This window comes from Anabrus simplex, chromosome 4 (genome assembly GCF_040414725.1).
Source record: "Anabrus simplex isolate iqAnaSimp1 chromosome 4, ASM4041472v1, whole genome shotgun sequence".
Taxonomy (NCBI): domain Eukaryota; kingdom Metazoa; phylum Arthropoda; class Insecta; order Orthoptera; family Tettigoniidae; genus Anabrus; species Anabrus simplex.
Window position 1 is genome coordinate 238689507 of NC_090268.1, and position 15010 is coordinate 238704516.

A 15010-nucleotide genomic window follows, 5' to 3' on the forward strand; every position below is an offset into this window, starting at 1 on the left:
CTTCAAGTCAAAAATATTTTTTTAAAAGCTGATTTGTCACCTTTGTTCCTTTCCACTACAAAAATATGAACTTTGTAATTTTCTAAACTTTTAAAAGTTTTGCAAAATTTTTCAAAAATAATTTCATTTTCATTTCATTTTGCTTCTTTCATAGTAGAACAGTATTAGCAGGTTGAATTCTGTTCACAACTTAACACAAATAAAATGATTATAATATTTTTTAAAGATTCAGTAATTCCTTCAATCTACAGAGTGTAGGCTACACAATAGTTTACACTTCAGAAACGTGAATAAACTCACCTCTGTGGATGAAATAGTTACACGTTACCAGCATTTGAAGTAAAAGTACGTACAAAATAAAAAAATTAAAGAAACACATTCATTTCATCAACTTAAGCAACTCTCCTGTCACTCACTATGCTTTCCACAGTGAGTCGTAATACATCTCAGAAGGTATAGGCCTACCTGATCTAGGCTACATGTGTCACCATGGATTGGATTTTGTGTGTCTGCAAAACTTCAAAAGTGTTGATTTGACACGAGTGACTCTCCATGTTCAGGAAGACCTTGCGGGTTTGATGAAGATCATTTAAACACCTTAATCCATAATGATCAGTACACATATGGATTTATATGCAAATGCATATGTTGTTTGCTGATATGTAGACCTCAAACACCAACAAGGAAGTGTGTTGCAAGTGATAAAAATCATTGTTGTCCGTACTGAAATGGTTTATTTTGCCACCTTTTGTGACAAAATAAACCATTTAGCATCCTACAAGGAAGTGTGTTTCGAGGTGAAATTGGATGAATTATTAATTTTAAGATGATGATGATGATGATGATGATGATCGTTGTTTAAAGAGGCCTAACATTATTAAGTTTAATAGTGCATATATATGCATATTGCATATATTTGCATGTTTTTTATTTTTATTACGCGTATTTAAATATGTTTTACAAGTAGTCTTCAACGAGATGTAAAGCAATTAATGCTGTAAACTCTTTAGGCAATGAAATGGTTCAAAGGGAACTGGCACTTATCAAGACACACTTCCAAATCATACCACAATCAATCAAGAAGCTAGAAACACGTGGATTGCACCTTGGTGATTTGCTGGACATTATGGAGAACGCAAAGTGTGAAATGGATGGTATCCCAGGAAACCTCGGACTCTGTCTCCGAACAAAATATTGTGATGGCCTTAAACGAACTCCGGGCTACATCATCATGATAGCTATAAATAAATATTTGGCTGGTACCAAAGAGAATGTGCTGGTACTGATAATGAATCTACCAGAACACTCGCTCCAGAATTTAAGTACTGTCCTGTCACATCTGTACATATGGAGAAATCATTTTCCACATTGATGCTAGGCCTAGTTTTAACAAACGCCACAGATTTAAACCAGGAAACTTGGAGAAGACTGTTGTAGTGTACTGCGAAGCAAACTGAAATTCCACAGCTTGTTTCCAGGCATGCGACCGGGTCAGGAATGGAATTAATGAAGCCCCCATCTAACGGCGAGGACAGGAATTGTGCCAGCTGCCGAAGCCTGATTAATGACTGACAGATGAAATGATATTGGAGAGTGTTGCTGGTATGAAAAATGACAGAAAAAACTGGAGTACTCAGAGAAAAACCTGTTCCACCACTGCTCTGTCCAGCACAAATCTCACATGGAGTGACCGAGATTTGAACCACGGAACCCAGCTCTGAGAGCCCGGCGCGCTGCCGCCTGAGCCACCGACGCTCCGCAAAGCAAATTATAGACAGAAAAAGTAGGTTGTGCAGTGTAAAATGAAAGAGGGATGTGTATTTAAGTGTGTTTCTTCATGTTTGTCTTTCTTTTACACAGTTTTCTTGAAAAATTTGCACTGTGTCTTTTATAGAAGTGTGCATATTGTTTTAACAGTGAACAATTGATACGCCTCACGAACTATGCACAGATAGTTTGTACTCGTGGAAGTAAGTAAGTAATGTGATTTTTTTGTTTTTCATTCAGTAGTTGATTCATGATCATGGTTTTATGTTTTGGTAGGGTAAATCGCTTGTGTCTAGTAAAGGAATGTTATATAAGCATTTCATAGAAGTGTTTAATAGCATGAAAATTAGTGTATAAGTTACTTAAATGCATAGTTCCATGCTTATATTGGTGACTTATATAGCATATAAATCCAGTCTAATGATCGGTGTACCTGAGAATTGGCAGATGTGATGAACTGTGGCCATTCAACCATTGTGCAACACTTGCATTTAATGGGCAGGTTCAGAAATTGGGTGTATGGGTACGGCTTGCTCTCAGCAAAATAAACAAAAATCAGCACGTGGCCACATGTGCCACTTGCTCATCATCAGTTGGCGTCTTTATGCTAACCTAAGAAAAGGAAAATCGTCGCCATAAGACCTATCTGTGTCGGTGCGACGTAAAGCCCCTAGAAAAAAAAAAAAAAAAAAAAAAAAAGAAAAGGAAAGGAATGGCTGAGCGCTAATAAAAAAGCAACTGCCTGTACAAAGGCAAATGTACATCAACAAAAGATAATTTCATGTACCTGGTGGGACAAAGAGGGTGTGCTGTACTACGAACTGTTGCACTGTGTCTTTTATAGAAGTGTGCATATTGTTTTAACAGTGAACAATTGATACGCCTCACGAACTATGCACAGATTGTTTGTACTCGTGGAAGTAAGTAATATGATTTTTTTGTTTTTCATTCAGTAGTTGATTCATGATCATGGTTTTATGTTTTGGTACTGATGACATTTATTGCCACCAACTGAGATGTCTTGCAGACACAATCCAAGAAAAAGACCAACAAGACTGCATGAACTGATGCTACTGCAAGATAATGCTCGCCCGCACTCTAGTAAACCGAAAAGAAAAGAAAAAAAAAACACTATCCAGGAGTTGGGTTGGGGAGTCATTCCACACCCACCTTATTCACCTGATCTTGTGCCCTCAGATTTTCATCCTTTCCATTCTCTACCAAACAACCTTCAAGGAACATCCTTTCTGGATGGCTGGGCTGAATGGCTCAGATGGTTGAGCCACTGGCCTTCTGACCCCAACCTGGCAGGTTCGATCCTGGCTCAGTCCTGTGGTATTTGAAGGTGCTCAAATATGACAGCCTCATGTTGGTTCATTTACTGGCATGTAAAAGAACTCCTGCGGAACTAAATTCTGGCACCTCGGTGTCTCCGAAACCAAAAAAATATAGATAGTGGGACGTAAAGTAAATAACATTTATTACTTTCTGGATGTAAGTCCGCTCCAAACATAGCTTGACGATTTTTTAAACTCATAACCACAAGATACCTACAGGCATGGAATCGAAAAACTATTCCAGTGTTGGCAGACTGTTGTAGATAGTGGAGGAATATTGTTGATTAACTTCTCTCTTTTGTGTATCTTACCATTTTAATAAATTTGTGAAAAAACAGTACAGTATGGACTTACGCACCAGTCCAATACATTAGTATAACCGGTTTAACTGCTAGCTTGTAGTTTTACGTGACTGATGTTATGGTGATCATAGCCATGGGAATTTTAATTTTCCATGGAATATGAACTACAGGAATATGTTGTGGTGGTGGTGGTGGTGGTGGTGGTGGTGGTGATAGAAGAAGTACAACTAGGCAACCATCCTCTACAGGGATTTTTCATTTTTAACAACCCAAATGCATTGGCTGAGATTTGACTTGTGGTTACCTGGGTGAGAAGCCTGGTCATAATTGACAAACTTCAGACTATGCTTGCTGAAAGGAATTATTTGAAAATGATTAATTAGCATTTTGCTTTATAACTCTGTGATTGTTACCAATGACCTTCAGTGCTCAAATCCAATTATGTAGCTAAATGGTGTCCTACAGGGTGACCCATTAAGTCCACTAGCCTGTTGTTTATTTCAGCTACAGCTGATATCACAGATATTCTTGATTTCTTGAAAGTTAAGGTACCTATCACTTTATATTTATGCATTTGTAAGATTTGTTAGAATGTATGGATCGCCTACTCACTTGGGCAAAGAGAAACAAATTACAGATAAACGGAAATAAAACAGTTCATATGGTTCTCCGTACGGGAGGAAAGATATCAAATAGGGATAATATTTAATACAACCGGAAATCTCCGACTAACAACTGTCAAAAATTTCAACTATTTAGGAACAATTCTATAGAGGATGGGAATTATCTTTCACAAATCATGTGGAAACAGAGCGAATGCTGCACTGAAAAAATGAAATGGCATATGGCTTTTAGTGCCGGGAGTGTCCGAGGACATGTTTGGCTTGCCAGATGTAGGTCTTTTGATTTGGTGCCCGTAGGCGACCTGTGCATCGTGATGAGGATGAAATGATGATGAAGACGACACATACACCCAGCCCTCGTGCCAGCGAAATTAACCAATGATGGTTAAAATACCCTGCCGGGAATCGAACCCGGGGCCCCTGTAACCAAGGGCCAGCACGCTAACCATTTAGCCATGGAGCCGGACAATGCTGCACTAATAGCTATGAATGAAATACAGCATTTACGTAGGCTGTCCTTAATCACTTCCATGAAGCTTTTTGTCTCAAAATTGATTCCTATTTTAACTTATGGTATGGAACTAAATATGAACTCATTTCACTAAAAGTAATCTGAAGAAATAAAACAAGTGAAAACTACATTATTACAGAAAGTGTTATGTGTCTCAAAATTCACTCCATCAAGGCTGATGTATAAGCTTGCAAATGAGCAATTTCTTATCGAGCATTGAAGACTACATTTGTTACTACCTTCTTCTGATCCCCATCAGAAACCATTAATGGAGCTTCGGCCAGCTTCATGGCCAAATGGTTAGTATGCTGACCTATGGTCCAGTGGATCCTGGGTCTGATTCTCAGCCAGGTCGAGGATTTTACCTTCACTGGTTAATTCCAATTGCTCAAGGACTGGATGGGTGTGCCGTCTACATCATTAGAATTTGTTATATGAAAGGCCCCATCCTCACAGATTTGCAGGTCGCCTATACGGCATCAACCTGAAAGACCTGCATCAGGCCCCTTCGGAGGCCACACGCCATGATTATTAATGGAGCTTCAATTAAAGAAGAAAGAAATATGGATTGCCTTTTATGGAACAGAGGCAATGCTCTCATCTGACTGGAAGAGCTGACTACAATCTAGGTCACACTGTGATGCATTTTGCAATCCAGAGTTTCCATTTGCATGTAAGCAGAAGGGAAGAGTTTCATGCCCCAATGAAGCATTGTGTGTGTGTGTGTGTGTGTGTGTGTGTGTGTGTGACAAGCCCTGTAGTCACTATCATGTATTTTATTGTAAGAAAATTCAGATATCTATCACACAGTTCTGCAGTGATCAACTATTTGTGTCACATTGTTTATACTTGTATGGCAATTTGGAGCAATAAATATGTATTATTAATTTTTAAAAAATCTATAAATCTTGTACATGAACAAACGCCTAGCGACAGCGAAAGTGACACATACTGTACATGCTAACTGCTAACAGACAAAAATTGAGCGTGACTAGCTATCCACAATATGGAGAGAGTTCTTCATTTGTTAAAGATGATAATATTTCAGATTTAATAGAAATTGTATGGTTAGAAAGAAGTAACTGAAAGAGAAGGTAACGTTTAACAATTTATAACCCACTCCAAATGGTTCCTGTTGAGGTCATACTGTATTTCTAATGAAGCAAGCATAAGTGAGATAATAAGGTGGTAACTTTTGAGCTCTACAACCATGAAAAGTCATATACAAGCAACAAATATACTACAATCTTATTCTATTGAAGATTAATTTTATTAAAATTTCCCATATGAATACTAACTTCTGACACTTCGAAGCCATCGCTTACACACCAAGGAGCACTCGTGTAAATCTTTGTAGGGAGGAACCAAACTTAAAATATATTCCAAGACTTCGTCTGGCAAGTCATCTATTACACTCTCATATCGATTAAGAGAAAGGACCTGAGGATATGAGGTCATACTGAAAGTAATATCTTCCACAACACCAATTTGCTTCATTAAGGCATGATTTGAATTTTCGCATCGAACTTCGGCACCATTTCTGTATACACTGCAAGCACCACTATCTGGAGGTAAACATTCTAACGAAGTCTACTGACTAAAGAAAAGCGGATCTGTCCCGCGATGTTTTGATTTAGTTTGATGATAAACACCATTGTTCAGGAGTAATAGAGCCGAATAACCCTAGCATTGGGTTGCACAAACTGTCGGAACGTCATTTTTACGAGCACATTTTGCCAGTGACATTACGAACGTTAACGAAGAAGTAAACATGGCCTGAAACAGAAGACGAGCGAATAGCCGCATAACATCCAATCAGCTGTTTCGCGTTTAAAATGTTGAACGAGATAACATGTGCTTTTAGTTCGCGGATGATGTGAGATGTACAACTTGTGCACTGTGTATTTCATTTAACGTAGAACAGTAATTTAGGCGAAATGTCACTGATGATCCAAATCAGCCCATTACTGGCCAAAATGCCAGCGTTTAGGTTACCTATTAGAAATATCCAGTTGTCAGTGCCACAAAAGGTAGGAAGAGGTTGTGTTTACATTATATTTTAACGAAATTTTCCGTATTTCTGATAATTTGGTGGCAAATGGATAGTCTTATTTTTTAAAGATTTGCCTCATTGTTTATAATCTAATTTGTGAAGTTAACTAAGTTGAGATTTTCTTTTCTAGGTGACTATTATATCAGTGTCTGTAGGCGTAGTGTTAATCGGGTTCTTAGCGAGGTATTTTCGACGACGACGAAGGATAGTGCACCCTGGAAATCTGCGAAGGCTGGAGAAAAGAACAAAAGGGACTTTGTATGGAATGAAGAGCCCAAATGGAGGTTAGAAATCATTGTTACTTATAGAGTTATATTGTCGTTGGCATTGTGTTTTCTTCGATACTGTTACATTAATTACGAGAATATACCTTAAGTTATATTCTCTACAAGTTTCCTTATTGATTTATGGATTAAACTAGAGTTGAAATAAGATCTTTTTGTTTACACCTATCCAATATAAGAAGTTGATGCATGTATTCTTATTTGAAGTCAAAGTTCACGTGGTGCGGTGAGCGTTTATATATTACGGTACAACAGTTTTTACTTTGTTTCCGGAAAGGGTACGTAATATATAGAAAGCAGAGTTATTTTTGAATCCGTGTTACAGGACAGTACCTTAGTAGAAAATTTGTAACACACCCTGAACTAGGTTTAGACGAAGTCACTGCATCTGGTAACATTGCGTCTTTAATTATTTAAAATTTCTGATTAGTAGATATAATTATTTTCATGCAAAGTCCACTTTTCTTTATTCTGGACGTGAGTAGGTAATTTGCATGAAAAGTCCTCTCTTTTCTGGGAATGTTTACTTGTAATTTGAGTTAGAAGTTCTGGAAAGAGCCCTTTGGCAGGAGATATCGAGGCCCATGAAAATATTTTTCTCTGATTTAAAAAATACACTAATTCAACACGTATGAACTGATCAGTTATATATTACCGTAATTTTGAACGGACTCCCCTCCATCCAAAAGCCACTTTTATGTCAGTGGCACGTGAACGAATACTCTGTTGACTTTTAAGAAAAATCGAAGTAATAAGAGGAAATTATTATGTCAGATATTTAGGAAGTAATATTAATGATTAGATTACCTGTGTTGTTTCCCTACGTCCTGTTCGTGATTTAAATTTGGTGCGCGTTGCAGAATACGTTTTATTTCTGTAGTTACATATCGCGCTAACAGGTGGCAGGGCGATACACTTCAGCTCGCGCAGTCGATCTTTCAAAGTCAATGTTTAAATGCACCTTCGTGCACAATTCTTTGATTATTATTATTATTATTATTATTATTATTATTATTATTATTATTATTATTATTGAAGTTGGTGCTGCCCACGTGCTTATTTTTGGATTCAAACAGTCGGCGCGGGGATTCACCAGGTAAGTTTCCAGCCTCACGAGTGATTGTTGTATATTCAGGCCACAGATATAGCGGTATTAGATGGAGCACGTCGTCACTTCTGTTTTATAACTTTTAGAGTTTACTCCCATGTATTCGCCTTATTCATTCGTTGGCTTCTGTATACCATCCCTATATCACATAGATATAGGTACACTCAGTAGCGTAGGCTGGATCGACCGATGGGTGGGGATTATAGTTACTAAATTATGATAGGGCATAATGAAGGTGGTTGTGCGTGTGTAGTGCGCGCGTGTTGGTGATTGTGGTGATTATTGTTTTAAGAGGAAGTACAACTAGGCAACCGTCCTATATATAACTAATCAGAGAGAAAAAATGGAAGGAATCTGGCACTTCAAAAAATGAAGATATCGGACAAAGAAAGACAAGGGCCACGAAGGGCGTGAAAATTAAAGACTGACTAGGTCTCCATACGTAACACCGTCGGGGTCGGAAGAGAACAAGTGAGGAGCACCCCAGTGAAAGTCTAATGGGGTCTATGGTTCTGATCTGTAGCTAGCTTCAGGTAGTTCCAGTCCTTATTTTTAGATGACGCTGGACGTCATTCACAACGAGTAGATAGTTGTAGGAAGGTTCTGTAGATGGCAGGCAAATAGGAACGAAAAGAGCGATTTTAATTATTAAAGGCCGTTTGTTTCAAAGTGAAGTATTTCAAGTCTAACCTCAATCACTGTGCCCTTCTGACAAAGAATTGGTCGTATAACGTCAAGTATTATGAGTATAATGTTCCTGGATTGCATCGAATCTGACTTTACCCAAACAATTAACCATGTCCGAACTAATATCAATTTTAAGCGATAGTTCCCATGATGCTACAGTATTTGTGGTGTTTGAATTCCAAGTGCCCATGTGGTTGTGCTGTAAATCTTTGTTCCTTGTGCTTGTTTATTAGAAATATATCTTCGCCTTTCCTCCTGAAATCCTGTATTTCCTGTTTGAGTACACATTAGGGGCTGGAAGCTGAATGGTTCTATTAATGTATTTCTGTATATTTCCTTTCTCAGTGCACTTCAGTCAAGCAGTTACTTCTGAACTGCATTTAGGGCAGTCACCCAGGTGGCAGATTCCCTGTCTGTTGTTTTCCTAGCCTTTTCGTAAATTATTTCAAAGAAATTGGAAATTTATTGAACATCTTCCCTGGTAAGTTATTCCAATCCCTAACTCCCCTTCCTATAAACGAATATTTGCCCCAATTTGTCCTCTTGAATTCCAGCTTTATCTTCATGTTGTGATCTTTCCAATTTTTAAAGACACCACCTAAACTTATATGTCTACTGATGTCATTCCACGCCATTTCTCCACTGACAGCTCGGAACATACCACTTATGACATAGATGTTGATTCCCATAGGGAACCTGAAATATTTGTCCCGAATAAGTAAATTTATAATACCAGTGTAGTTGGTCCATTATTGGACATTACAAATTTTCCAGCTAACTCATTTCTGGTTGCCAGTGTTTTGCCCCAGTGTGCTAAATTGGGCTCATCAGTTGGTAAATAGCACACCCACCAAGACACATGGCTAACGCATACTGTGGAGGCCACTGCGTAGGCTACTTGGAGCCACCGGCAGTGCCAATGCACTATGAGAGACTCTGCCTCATTTTCTAAAATTGATGCCTGCCTGACCATCAGATGACATAGGCCTAGATGTTGATCCCCATAGGGAACAGACAATATTTTCCCAAATGAGTAAATTTATAACCAATGTAGACGGTCCGTTTAGTATTATAAATTTACTCATTCGAGACAAATATTTCATGGTCAGGCAGGCAAATTTTTTTGGAAATGAGCCAAAGTCTCACATAGTGCATTGGCACTGCTGGTGGCTCCAAGTAGCCTACGTTGTGGCCTCCATGGTATGCATTAGCCATGCGTCTTGGTGGGTGTGCTATTTACCTACTGATGAGCCCAATTTAGCACACTGGGGCAAAACGCCAGCAACCGGGAATGAGTTAGCTGGAGAATTTATAATGTCCAATAACAGACCAACTACATTGGTATAATTAACATACCACTTCGTTGAGCAGCTCTTTTCCTTTCTCTCAAGTCTTCCCAGCCCAAACTTTGCAACATTTTTGTAACGCTACTCTTTTGTCGGAAATCACCTAGAACAAATTGAGCTGCTTTTCCTTGGATTTTTTCCAGTTCTTGAATCAAGTAACTCTGGTGAGGGTTGCATACCACTGGAACCATACTCTAATTGTCTGAGTTCTATTTTCTAGAAATATAGCCACCCATTCAGTCACTCTTTTGTGTAGTCCAATTGCACTCATTTTTTGCCAGTAGTCTCCCATGATCTACCCTATCAAATGCCTTAGATAGGTCAATCATGATACAGTATTTGACCTTCTGAATCCAGGATATCTGCTATGTTGTTGTTGGAGTCATCAGTCCATAGACTGGTTTGATGCAGCTCTCCATGCCACCCTATCCTGTGCTAACCTTTTCATTTCTACGTAACTATTGCATCCTACATCTGCTCTAATCTGTTTGTCATATTCATACCTTGGTCTACCCCTACCGTTCTTGCCACCTACACTTCCTTCAAAAACCAACTGAACAAGTCCTCGGTGTCTTAAGATGTGTCCTATCATTCTATCTCTTCTTCTCGTCAAATTTAGCCAAATCGATCTCCTCTCACCAATTCGATTCAGTATCTCTTCATTCGTGATTCGATCTATCCATCTCACCTTCAGCATTCTTCTGTAACACCACATTTCAAAAGCTTCTATTCTCTTTCTTTCTGAGCTAGTTATTGTCCATGTTTCACTTCCATACAATGCCACGCTCCACACAAAAGTCTTCAAAAACATCTTTCTAATTCCGATATCAATGTTTGAAGTGAGCAAATTTCTTTTCTTAAGAAAGCTCTTCCTTGCTTGTGCTAGTCTGCATTTTATGTCCTCCTTACTTCTGCCATCGTTGGTTATTTTACTACCCAAGTAACAATATTCATCTACTTCCTTTAAGACTTCGTTTCCTAATCTAATATTTCCTACATCACCTGCCTTCGTTCGACTGCACTCCATTACTTTTGTTTTGGACTTATTTATTTTCATCTTGTACTCCTTACCTAAGACTTCATCCATACCATTCAGCAACTTCTCGAGATCTTCTGCAGTCTCAGATAAAATAACAATATCATCCGCAAATCTCAAGGTTTTGATTTCCTCTCCTTGGACTGTGATTCCATTTCCAAATTTCTCTTTGATTTCCTTTACTGCCTGTTCTATGTAAACACTGAAAAGGAGAGGGGACAAACTGCAGCCTTGCCTCACTCCTTTCTGGATTGCTGCTTCTTTTTCAAAGCCCTCGATTCTTATCACTGCAGACTGATTTTTATACAGACTGTAGATAATTCTTCGTTCCCTGCTATATCTTGCTGGAATCCTACAAGTTGAGCTTCAGTGAAATAACTTCTCCTAAACCCAAACTGCCTTCTAGATAGATAGATAGATAAGAAATGGGTGAGCCCTGTTTTCGCAGAGCTCCACGCGTAGGTCTATGAAGACCCTTTGTGCCCCTTGAACGGGTTTGCCTAGTCCAGCCCTAGTGCTCCTATAAAGGATACCAGTGTCCGGATTTTGGCATTCCTGATGTCCTCCAGGCTCACAAAATGTGAGCCCAGGTATCGATGTCTAGTGCTTGCAAAAGCCTCGCACTGACATAACACATGCGCGGAGGTCTCCTCCTCCTTACCACATCTTCTACACATCGGATCCTGGGTGATTTTCATGATGTGTAGGTGTCTCCGTAAGGTATTGTGGCCTGTTAACAGTCCAACTACCATTCTCATTCTGGTCCTATTCAAATTCATTAGGACCTTTTTATAGCTTTGACTAGGCCCTTTGATAAGTTCACGTGCCTGTCTTGCTATGGTTAACCTCTTCCAAATATCTAGGTGAGACTGGTTTATCCATTGGGATATTGCCAGCCTCACACTTCGGAGTGACACTCCCAGGAAGGGCTCTGGTCCTGTGAAGGAACCCATTGAGCCCTGTTTCGCTAGTTTGTCAGCTTCTTCATTTCCACTGATACCTGTGTGCCCAGGAACCCATAATAGGGTAACTGAGCTAAGCTCACACAGCTGATCTAACATCCTTTGGCATTCCCATACCAGTTTTGATGTTGTTTTAACTGCACATAGTGCTTTTAGCGCTGCCTGGCTGTCACTACATATAGTGATGTGTCTTCTGTGTCCAGGCATATTCCATATATTTACAGCACAGGCTAGTATTGCGTATACTTCAGCCTGGTAAACAGTAGCATATTTACCCACAGGAAGGGAGAGCCTTGTCTTAGGCCCCCAGACCCCGGCGCCTGTGCCCGTCTCCGTCCGCGAGCCATCTGTGTACCACGTACAGCCCCCAGACTTAAGACGGGCCCCAGCGTCCGCGGCCCACTCCTCCCTTGTGGGTATCACCACTGTAAATTTACAATTCAAATTAAAGCTAGGCTTCATCAGATCCCCGATCATCATTGTCATAGGGCAAGTTGGTGAAGCCTTGTAAGAATAGAGGCATGACCTCTATTCGGATTTTTGAAGGACCATCCTCCGAGTGACCAAAGGCGATAGGCACTCATTCCCGCTATTACCTTAACATATAAATGTAAGGGGGGAAACCCTAGGATGGCCTCCATTGCACATAATGGTGTAGTATCCAGTGCCCCTGTTATTCCTAGACACGCAAGTCTTTGGACACTGTTTAACTTGGTGCTCACAGTTTTACTCTCTGAGCCTGGCCACCAGACTATAGATGCATAGGTGATCGTGGGCCGTACAATGGAGATATAGAGCCACTGGACCACCCTAGGTCTTAGGCCCCAAGTCTTTCCGACGGCCCTGCGACAGGCCCACATAATCTTGCGAGCCTTATCCACCTTATGATCTATATGTTTCTTCCAACTCAATCTTGCCTCAAGGATTACCCCTAGGTACTTAACCGAGGTTGTCTTAACTAATTTTTTTCCAAATAGGAAAGGCTCTGACAGTCCGTCTAGCCTCCTCCTCCTGGTAAATACCACGAGCTCCGTCTTATCGGGATTAACCGACAAGTCTGTCTCGTGACACCATCTTTCCACCCTACGTAGAGAGCTCTGTACGAGTTCGGAAACCGTACTGGGGAAATTTCCTACCGCCATCAGGCTTATGTCGTCTGCATAGACTTGGGCGTATATTCCTCCAACATTTAACCTGGTAAGTAGTTCGTCCACTACCAGACACCATAATGTTGGTGATAATACTCCTCCCTGTGGACACCCCCTGTCTATATTAGCTCTCAACATTACAGCGTTGAGAGTAAACAGAACTTGACGGCCCTGCAGTGAGGCCATAATCCATTTTATGAGCATACTGCTCACTCCTCTTCTCTCTAAACTACGTTCTATGGAGCCCAAAGATGTATAGTTAAAGGCCCCTTCTATATCTAGGAATACAACCATAGCAAGTTGTTGCTGATCCAAGGCACTCTCCAGCCTAGAAACCAGCTGGTGTAGTGCCGTCTCAACCGACTTCCCTGGTTGATATGCATGTTGATCAGAATGCAGGGGAAAGTCTCTTAATACTTTCTCCCTGTATGTCTATCCACCAGTCTTTCCAAGGTCTTAAGTAGAAAAGATGTTAGACTAATGGGTCTATAATCCTTAGGTCTAGTATATGAAGACCTTCCGGGTTTAGGTATATATACCACCTTCGCCTGACGTCACAAAGAGTACACGTACCCCATAGTGAGACAGGTTCTAAAGATTCTGACCAGGTATGGTATAAGGACCCCCCCCCCCCGCCTCCTGAAGAAGCGCCGGGAAGATCCCATCCACACCTGGACTTTTGTAAGGGGCAAAGGATTCTAATGCCCACTTAACCCTTCTTGGGGTAACAATCTCTGCGGCTTCCCTCCAGCCACTTTTATCGGGTCTGAAGGATCCGCTCGATTCTACCTCACTATTCGTGATTACCGAACCTGGAAAGTGGGCATCAAGCAATAAGCTCAGGTTCTCCCTCTCTGTGGATATCCACCAGAAGGAGTCTCCAGTGAGCCCAGCCTTGCCCTTCTATCCAAGGTTAACATTTTATGAAGTCTTGCCGCTTCATGTTGACTTTCAATGGAGTCACAAAATTGTCTCCAAGATTTCCTAGAAGCCTTTTTGACTTCTGACTTGTACCTTATTTGTGATTCTTTGTAATAATCTAGGCTTTCTTGATCCTGAAGTTCCCTGTATTTATTCCAGAGCCTTCGTGTATTTCTCCTCAGGTGTTCAAGATAACTATTCCACTTGAAGCTTCCTGTTACTCTTTTTGCCTTAACAATAGGGCAGTTTAATTCATAATAGGTAACCAGTGTCCGTGTGAGAAAACTGACACTGAGCTCCAGCTCCTCTTTGTTTTTAATTATGTTTGAGGGTCCTCCCTCCAGTCCCCTCCTCATGTCCTCCCTAAAAGATATCCAATCGTTTCGTCTAGGGTTTCTGTAAGACGGGATCTTGATGGAGCCCTCTATATAAAACACAATGTGTCTATGATCTGACAAGGAAGGCTCCAAAGAGACCTTCCAGTCTTTAAATTCCTGCATGATTCCCGTGGAACCCAGGGTAAGATCTATGATCCCTTCGCTCCTATTATTAATGAAGGTAGGGGTATCACCAACATTCATGATCTCAAGATCAGTTGTACATAGAAATTCTATGAGATGCTCTCCCCTTCGGTTTGTATTTTTACTTCCCCAAATGCTATGATGAGCATTGGCATCACATCCTACTACGAGGTTTAATCCTTGTTTCCTACAGTATATCACCAGTCTCTTGAACTCCTCCGGCGGGGGTGGAGATTCAGAGTATCCTGGGAAATATGCAGAACAGACAACCAAGTCTCTTGGCTGTCCGCCCTCTTCATATCTCATAAGGACTGTTACTAGGTCTCTAGTAATGAAACCCGGTATAGCCCAAGCGTTATGATCCTTAACTAGTATACATGCTCTAGGCTTCTCCTCTGCTATTC

At 40.4% G+C, this 15010-nt stretch overlaps 2 protein-coding genes across 2 annotated transcripts in view; one reads left to right on the forward strand and one right to left on the reverse strand.

The window, feature by feature from the left end:
• Fbxo42 (F-box protein 42) overlaps positions 1 to 6041 on the reverse strand; it is a 104469-nt gene extending 98428 nt beyond the window's left edge. The window contains exon 1 of the mRNA XM_067146418.2: positions 5839 to 6041. Coding sequence (XP_067002519.1) covers positions 5839 to 6037 — 199 coding nt within the window. The 5' untranslated portion in view covers positions 6038 to 6041. The remainder of the gene's footprint in view (positions 1 to 5838) is intronic.
• A 395-nt stretch (positions 6042 to 6436) lies between these two features.
• The window catches only part of LOC136872242 (mitoguardin-like), a 380872-nt gene continuing 372298 nt past the window's right edge, over positions 6437 to 15010 (forward strand). The window contains exons 1-2 of the mRNA XM_067146066.2: positions 6437 to 6570; positions 6724 to 6877. Of these exons, the coding sequence (XP_067002167.1) occupies positions 6478 to 6570; positions 6724 to 6877 (247 nt within the window). The 5' untranslated portion in view covers positions 6437 to 6477. The remainder of the gene's footprint in view (positions 6571 to 6723; positions 6878 to 15010) is intronic.